Raw genomic sequence first — 9707 nt, forward strand, 5'->3', positions numbered from 1 at the left:
GCCTGTTTGTTTTCGCCTGTGTTTGATATCGCGGCTCGGGGGTTCTGAGAAATACTAGGAGTCTTATTATTTTTATTATTACTTTTATTCTAATAATAAAGGAAGAGTTAGGTCTTCAACTGTTGTTTGAAGACGGTCAGTGACTCGACTGTACGGACATCTAGGAGAAGTTCATTCCACCACCTCGGTGCCAGAACAGAGAAGAGTTTGGATGTAGACCTACCTCTTACCCTGAGAGATGGTGGGACCAGTCAGGCAGCGCTAGTGGATCTGAGGGAGCGAGATGCAGTGCAACGAGTAATAAGAGCTTTGAGGTCAGATGGTGCTGGTCCATTCTTGGCTTTCTAGGCAAGCGTCAGTGTTTTGAATCTGATGCGGCTACATGAAGCGAGTGGAGGAGCAGCAGTGGGGTGGTGTGGGAGAACTTGGGCAGAACGTAGGCCAGCAGCATTCTGGATCATTTGCAGTGGACGAATTGCGTTCAGAGGAAGACCTGCCAGTAAAGAGTTGTAGTAGTCCAGTCTCGAAATGACCAGAGACTGAACAAGCACCTGAGTAGCCTGTGTGGATAGGACTGGTCGAATCCGACACGAGCGTGTCACCTTAGCAACATGGGAGGAAAAGGACAGCTGATTGTCCGTGGTTACCCCAAGGTTGTGAGCAGTGGCTGAAGGGGAGATCACTGAGTTGTTCCGAGATAATGCAAGATCCTGGGCCGGGGATGAATCACCTGGGATGACCAGCAGTTCAGTTCACTCAAGCCATATGAGGGATGTTCTGTCTGATGATGGAGCTGCGTTTCAGTCTAACACGACTGCGACACCGTGCTGAACTCACTGAACAGATCAAAACCTCAAGCTTTTATTCTTTCACTTCAGGGAAATTGGTTTGTTTTTTTCTTCTTATGTGGCACTGTTTTGAAGCTCAAATTTATTTCAGTCATCATTTTAACCAGACAAAGGTGTCCAAGAATTTTTATATCTATGTAAAAAATCCCAGAATCATAGGTTAATCCCATAGACTCCGGCTTACATCCATGAGGACTGGAAACTAAATCTGGTCGATTCATATTGTCATATATTGTCATATCGTGATTCCTAAAAGCTTTTTCAAGCCACACAATATAAAAAATGTAGCTCAAAAACTGAAAGATAATGTTTTGTATTAATTTACATATACATTTTTATTCTATAAATTAACTAATTTCTTTAGTTGTAATGAGCGCAAGTAAACAAATTTATTTGTATAAATATAAATAAATACATTTAACACCAAAAAAAGGAAAAAAGTCTCAAACATAGTTGATGCCATTTGTAATTAAAATATTTTAAAATATAAATAAATCTCAGACTAGCGTATCGTGAGGTAAAATAATCATGAGGTGATATCGTATCGTTCAGCAGCAGCGACGACTCTAAACGTGTGTCGAAGCCCAAGCTCGTCAAGATCTTCATTTATTTAGATACGATCACGTCCTGACTGTCACATCATCACGGATTAAGCTTCATCAAAAATCGTTAGCAAACACAGAACAGTTCTTCGCGTATTCTAACTGTTTGTCTTTCTTCCAACTTCTTAACCCTGAAGCGAGATTTCTCTCGTCAGTCTACATGTGCGCTAACGCTAACCTCCTGCTCGGGCCGCCAGAACACAGCGTCTAATTTACACCTCCCATATGTGTGTGGCTGTAAGAAAGCAACAAAACAGGAAACATCTGAGGAAGCAACCAAGTGATCCAGAGCGAGGTCTGAACTCCAGACGGGTTTGGGCTTTAACGAACAGAGAGAGAGAGACGGAAAAACATATTTGTGATCTTTATTGCACCAGGCACTTCACATATTAACCCCCCCACGCGCACACACACACACACACACAGATGTCCTCGTATGTCCCGAGCCTCTGGCATCGTCGGAGGGGCGGAGATTAAAGATGATCAACTGATCACAAACGTTAGTTAGCCAGCTAACTAGTAAAGTTAGCTACTCCAGAAAGGTTTAACGTTAGGGTTATGTATATTTTTTTTACCCCATTTTTTGACCCGGCGGTGTCCGCGATACGGTCGGGACATGCGTGACCCCTCGCGACCTCCACACTATATATATATATATATATATATATTAATCATCTTTCTGTACAAAAACAAAAATCTGTATCCGAGACCGCGCTGGCCAAAACGGATGAGAGTTTTAACTGCCCAGTCGATTATCCTCCTCTTTTCTCCTTCATTCACAGAAGACTCCAGGCGCTAAATATTGAGGTGATTTAATAATGTACAATAAATACAACACAACACACTCCTCCTGATCGTTATTAAATAAAATACACTGTTCATTGTAGTGTGTGTGCGAGTGAGTGGGAGACGCTCCCGACTGTGAAGTGATTTAACGTGAGCTGTCCGTATTTAAGAGGGCGAAGAAAAAAAACCAAAACGGATCGATCCCGTGGCTCTGGATTTTCTTTACATTTATTTTTTCACACGGATTTCCGTGCCGTCAGGACCCGTACGATGGAACCCAAACCTCCAACCGCAAAGGCCTGAGAGAGAGAGAGAGAGAGAGAGAGAGAGAGAGAGAGAGAGAGAGAGAGAGAGAATATTACAATTCATGCGTCACAAAATAGATAAAAGGGATTTGCTCACAGAAAAAGTTTACAATTCACAAAATCGGTCCTTATTTATAACAGTCTGTTTTATTCCGTCACAGTGAAGGAGGTGTGGCCTGTTTGTGTCAGTGCTAACGAGAAGGCATGGTCTAATTTTGGCAGTAACAGTAAAGGAGGTGTGGCCTCTACATCTATTCATTACAGTGAAGGAGGTGTGACCTCTGTATCTGTTCATTACAGTGAAGGAGGTGTGACCTCTGTATCTGTTCATTACAGTGAAGGAGGTGTGACCTCTGTATCTGTTCATTACAGTGAAGGAGGTGTGACCTCTGTATCTGTTCATTACAGTGAAGGAGGTGTGGCCTGTGTATCTGTTACTAACAGTGAAGGAGGCGTGGCCTCTGTATCGGTCAGTAATGGTATCTGTACTGGCTGACTCTCACCTTTTCATGCCACTGCAGCAGGATGGCGCTGCTGTTATCTGATGGTTTCTCAAACCCTCTGTAGATGTACTTCATCAGCAGATCCACTCCGTTCTTATCCAGAGACTTCACAGCCGGCTCAATGTCACTGCTCTTAAAGGAGGTGAGAACACGCAGCACCACGGCCTGGGCACGCTCCTGAGAGAGGGAGTGTGAGAGGGCGAGAGAAAGAGAGAGGGGCCGATATATTAATAGACGGCTCTGAAACCCGAGGCATGTTTCTGTCGGCATTTTTGTTTCGTATGAAACCAGTAATAAATAAACAATAATGTGTGATGTGTCCTGTTTAAATATAACTATAATTTTCAGTGAAATTTGGAATTAAATCTAATTTTTTTCATTTCCAAACTCTCATGTAACCGATGTCTTGTCCAGGTTGTTCAGCACTAGTCTAAAATTTCAAGACCTTTTTTTACAGCATTATAAAGTTTCAGCTTCATGATCAGCATGCGTACGTCCACACTCACTGTCCAGCTCTGAGCGGAATTAATGGACCGGATAACGAGAATAAATAAAAGGAACAAATGTGTCTGTGGTTTAAATCTGTCCCGGGTTTGTACATCAGCTGTCCTCCTTCTGCTTTCTGAAAGAAACACACTTCATATCAGAGAGCAAAAAAAACGTGGTCCAAATGAACACAAACATCAGGGCATGTTAAAGGTCCATCACTGATCACTTCCACATGTCCAGGAACAAAGTGCTTTAATTCAAACCACTGACATGGTGTGAAAACCACAGCTTAAAAAAAACAAAAACAAAACATGCTTTTATAATTAGCCAGGAAATTTATCCTGGTCTGTGTTAAAAAAAACAAAACAAAACAAAAAAAAGTTCTGGATCCAACTCAAATCATTTTACTTAATTTTCTGAAAAACATTTCCTAACTACGTGTCTCTCAAATCTGAGTTTTTAAAAGAAAAGCTTGATTTGGACCAATCAGTGATCTTAAAAAAGGCAAGCTCCACCCACAATGGTTCATATGCTGCGTTCTAATTAAAGTCGTTATTACTAGGAAATAAAAACAAAACACAGCCTCAGCTTTGGAATTCCGACTCGGGATCTCGGGAAGCAAGATGCTGTTCCGAGAAAAGATGAGTACAACATTCGACTCTAGAGCTTAAAAAAAATTTAAAAAACATCCTGGAAGTTCTGTTCTTCAAAAAGAATGCTGTAACGGGAACGGAATTATTTATTTATTCTTCACTAATTAAAAACTAGCCTGCTGATGCAGAAGGAAAGAAAGAAAGAAACATGAGCGTGTGGGAAGAAAAAGTAGGAGGAGCTTGTTAGTGTGTGGGAAGAAAAAGTAGGAGGAGTTTGTTACCTTCACAGCTGGGTTTTTGGAGTTGATGGGCGGGTTCTTCAGAGCCACGTGAAACGCAGTCATCAAGTCTCCTGTGCATTACAGTCGGTTAAGGAAAGCAGAGTGGAGAGAGGATCCTGTCTGTCAGGACACGCCCCCTGAAATCACACCACCACCCCCTCCGTGTCTCTAGCTACTTCTAACACAGCGTTCCTGACCACAAATAAACAAGTTTCTAGTTTCCTCTCAGTTTCTATCTCCTTCAGCGTATAACAACAACGTAATAAACACCGACAGGGAACAAAAATCCTAATTTTTTAGCAGTTATTTAATATAAAGACGAAGGAGAAGTAACATCTACAGAAGGAGTCTCCAGGTCCAGCGCTTTGTCACAGGAGTTCCCTGAAACTCTGTCACATGACCAAGTGCGTATTTTTTTCTTCTGGAGGATGACGAGGTGTTAAAATTCCTTCTGAAAAACCTGTTTTTCTGGAATCTGCAGCGCTTTCCGGAGGTGTCCCGGAGCGTCGAGCTGCACGCTGACATCAGATGACAGGAACGGTGTGAGGAATGACGGAGAAACCCTGATTATAGGAGTGTGTTCTGCCTGAACAGACACTGAGTCATCTTTACTCTGATCCTCATTACGGTCTACAGCTGGGTGTTCAAACGTTCTTCAGATCAGGGACAGACCAGTGGTCAGGTGGTTCCGCCTGCACCTGACCCACATAAAAAGTTCCTCGTAAAGAGAGGGGAGGTTAAACAAGACGACACGCGAGGCTACGTTACTCTGTACTACAACACACAGAAAAACCTCTGCACAGGAATCATGAGAGCATCAAAGCCACTCTGAAGTTCCACATGGACCTCCTGCAAGTCCACACCCTGAAACACACCACACACACACACCCTGAAACACACAACACACACACACACACACCCTGAAACACACAACACACACACACACACACACACACTGAAACACACAACACACACACACACACACACACCCTGAAACACACAACACACACACACACACACACACCCTGAAACACACAACACAACACACACACACACCCTCAAACAGAACACAATAACACACACACCCTCAAACAGAACACAACACACACACACACCCTCAAACAGAACACAACACACACACACACCCTCAAACAGAACACAACACACACACACACCCTCAAACAGAACACAACACACACACACACCCTGAAACACACACACACACACACCCTGAAACACACAACACACACACACACACACACCCTGAAACACACAACACACACACACACACACACACCCTGAAACACACAACACACACACACACACACACACACCCTGAAACACACAACACACACACACACACACACACACCCTGAAACACACAACACACACACACACACACCCTGAAACACACAACACACACACACACACACACCCTGAAACACACAACACACACACACACACACCCTGAAACACACAACACACACACACACACACCCTGAAACACACAACACACACACACACACACCCTGAAACACACAACACACACACACACACACCCTGAAACACACAACACACACACACACACACCCTGAAACACACAACACACACACACACACACCCTGAAACACACAACACACACACACACACACCCTGAAACACACACACACACACACACACACACACACCCTGAAACACACACACACACACACACACACACACACCCTGAAACACACAACACACACACACACACACCCTGAAACACACAACACACACACACACACACCCTGAAACACACAACACACACACACACACACCCTGAAACACACACACACACACACACACACACACCCTGAAACACACACACACACACACACACACACCCTGAAACACACAACACACACACACACACACACCCTGAAACACACAACACACACACACACACACACACACACCCTGAAACACACAACACACACACACACACACACACCCTGAAACACACAACACACACACACACACACACCCTGAAACACACAACACACACACACACACACCCTGAAACACACAACACACACACACCCTGAAACACACAACACACACACACCCTGAAACACACAACACACAACACACACACACCCTGAAACACACCATACACACACACACCCTGAAACACACCACACACACACCCTGAAACACACCATACACACACACACACACACCCTGAAACACACCACACACACACCCTGAAACACACCACACACACACACACACACCCTGAAACACACCACACACACACCCTGAAACACACCACACACACACACACACACCCTGAAACACACCACACACACACCCTGAAACACACCATACACACACACACACACACCCTGAAACACACCACACACACACACACCCTGAAACACACCACACACACACCCTGAAACACACCACACACACACACACACACCCTGAAACACACCACACACACACACACACACCCTGAAACACACCACACACACACACACACACAAACACACACACACACACACACACCCTGAAACACACCACACACACACCCTGAAACACACCACACACACACACACCCTGAAACACACCACACACACACACACCCTGAAACACACCACACACACACACACACCCTGAAACACACCACACACACACACCCTGAAACACACCACACACACACACACACACCCTGAAACACACCACACACACACACACACACACCCTGAAACACACCACACACACACACACACACACCCTGAAACACACCACACACACACACACCCTGAAACACACCACACACACACACACACACACCCTGAAACACACCACACACACACACACACACCCTGAAACACACCACACACACACACACACACCCTGAAACACACCACACACACACACACACACCCTGAAACACACCACACACACACACACACACCCTGAAACACACCACACACACACACACACACCCTGAAACACACCACACACACACACACACCCTGAAACACACCACACACACACACACACCCTGAAACACACCACACACACACACACACCCTGAAACACACCACACACACACACACACCCTGAAACACACCACACACACACACACACCCTGAAACACACCACACACACACACACACCCTGAAACACACCACACACACACACACCCTGAAACACACCACACACACACACACCCTGAAACACACCACACACACACACCCTGAAACACACCACACACACACACACCCTGAAACACACCACACACACACACACACACCCTGAAACACTCAATACACACACACACACCCTGAAACACACCACACACACACACCCTGAAACACACCACACACACACACCCTGAAACACACCACACACACCCTGAAACACACCACACACACACACACCCTGAAACACACCACACACACACACACACACACACCCTGAAACACACCACACACACACACACACCCTGAAACACACCACACACACACACCCTGAAACACACCACACACACACCCTGAAACACACCACACACACACACACCCTGAAACACACCACACACACACACACCCTGAAACACACCACACACACACACACCCTGAAACACACCACACACACACACACCCTGAAACACACCACACACACACACACCCTGAAACACACCACACACACACACACCCTGAAACACACCACACACACACACACCCTGAAACACACCACACACACACACACCCTGAAACACACCACACACACACACACCCTGAAACACACCACACACACACACACCCTGAAACACACCACACACACACACACCCTGAAACACACCACACACACACACACACACCCTGAAACACACCACACACACACACCCTGAAACACACATTGTTCTGTGTTTCATTTTAGGTTACGGTTCTTATGAGCACATGGAGGATGGTCCACATTTCAACACAGGGACACTGTATATGATGTCACACAAACAAATACATAAATAAAACAATATCAAACAACACCCCCCCCCATTCCCATGTCGCCACGGTAACCTGTGTGATTATTTTTGTCTTATTAACTTTAAGAGAAAGTAGAGTGAGGGAACGACTGTTTACAGCTGCTATGACGTCAGTCACAGAGCTCCTTTCATGGACTTTTGACGTCATTAGATTGCAACTATAAATTGATAAAGGTCAGACGTGTCTTTCGTGCTAAAGTCGTGTTGACCGACTAGTGCAGGATAAGAGGAATAAAACACTCCAGCGCGTGCTGTTATTGGAAAACAGTCCACTGTGTTGTGAAAACAGTAAGAAGTCAGTGGACAGTGCTAAACTGGACGCGACCGGAAGACTTCCATTAGTTGTTAGCAACGTTAGCAAAAAGCACGTAGCTCCGGTGCTAACGTGAAGGGAATCAAAACCGCAGACATTGGCTAACATACAAAAATAAACAAATATGAAAGGTACGAGAGCGCGCGCGCGCTGACTCTCTGGCATGCACGGTACACTGCTCGTGCACGTGTCCGTGCACGAGCATGATTCAAATCGTTCTGCGCGTGAAGGATATTGCCTGATGAGCGCGTCCACCTCGGCTCCGTCCGGCCCTTGCTGCTCGGCGGCCTCCTCGTTCTCGTCCACGAACCGGTTCTCGTCGTACTGGTCTATGTCCACGCCCCGGAACCGCGACCACAGCGTGTTCTTCGCCATGACGACCAGCGAGCGGCTCGAGGGGCGGACGGGGGCAGGCGCGCGCGCGCTCTCTATCGCTTTCTCACACTCACACACACACACACACACACACTCACACTCACACACACACACACACACACACACACACACTCGCTCGCTCGCTCTCTCACAGGTTTCGGGTCTCGCGCCGCGGTTCCACTTGCGCTCACTGTGTGCAAGAGTGTCGCACGGTGAGTGCCTCGCGCTGCCGCTCTCTCGGTCAGGTGCGAACCCGTCACGGTTAAACGTTACCTCTCTCCTAACCCGAGCATCTCCACACAGCGCCGCTAGCCAGAGCGGAACCGGAAGGGCACGTGACTGTCCGACGCAGAGACGTCGCTGTTTCCGGTTCCTGTACGTGAAATTAATTGTTAAAACACAATAAAAAGAATCTCTTTGAATAAACAAACAAACAAACAAATAAATTATTTTCTCAATTAAAAGTTTAATAATAGAATTACTGAAGAAAGGCAAAACTATAATATAAAATATAATATAAACGGCGCACGCGCTAAAAACAAACAAATAAACAAAATGTCTTTTAATAATAAACATAAA

The 9707-nt window shown here is 45.7% G+C and overlaps 1 protein-coding gene across 1 annotated transcript; it reads right to left on the reverse strand.

The window, feature by feature from the left end:
- Positions 1-1799: 1799 nt before the first annotated feature.
- arpc5la (actin related protein 2/3 complex, subunit 5-like, a) lies at positions 1800-9464 on the reverse strand. The gene is made up of 4 exons (XM_058390713.1): positions 8988-9464; positions 4408-4479; positions 3045-3221; positions 1800-2535 (listed from the first exon to the last, which is right to left on the reverse strand). The coding sequence occupies exons 1-4, from the start codon at positions 9126-9128 to the stop codon at positions 2473-2475; spliced, it is 453 nt and encodes a 150-aa protein (XP_058246696.1). The 5' UTR covers positions 9129-9464; the 3' UTR covers positions 1800-2472.
- Between the last annotated feature and the right edge of the window lie 243 nt (positions 9465-9707).

Source organism: Hemibagrus wyckioides, linkage group LG05 (genome assembly GCF_019097595.1).
Source record: "Hemibagrus wyckioides isolate EC202008001 linkage group LG05, SWU_Hwy_1.0, whole genome shotgun sequence".
In the NCBI taxonomy this organism is placed as follows: Eukaryota; Metazoa; Chordata; class Actinopteri; order Siluriformes; family Bagridae; genus Hemibagrus; species Hemibagrus wyckioides.

Bases quoted from the DNA above. Each gene is read 5' to 3' on its own strand.
- arpc5la (XM_058390713.1), bottom strand. From the start codon at position 9,128: ATGGCGAAGAACACGCTGTGGTCGCGGTTCCGGGGCGTGGACATAGAC. The intron at 3,222-4,407 runs GTAACAAACTCC...TCCCTCTCTCAG, and splicing joins CCAAAAACCCAGCTGTGAAG to GAGCGTGCCCAGGCCGTGGT. The intron at 2,536-3,044 runs GTGAGAGTCAGC...TCTCTCTCTCAG, and splicing joins TGCTGCAGTGGCATGAAAAG to GCCTTTGCGGTTGGAGGTTT.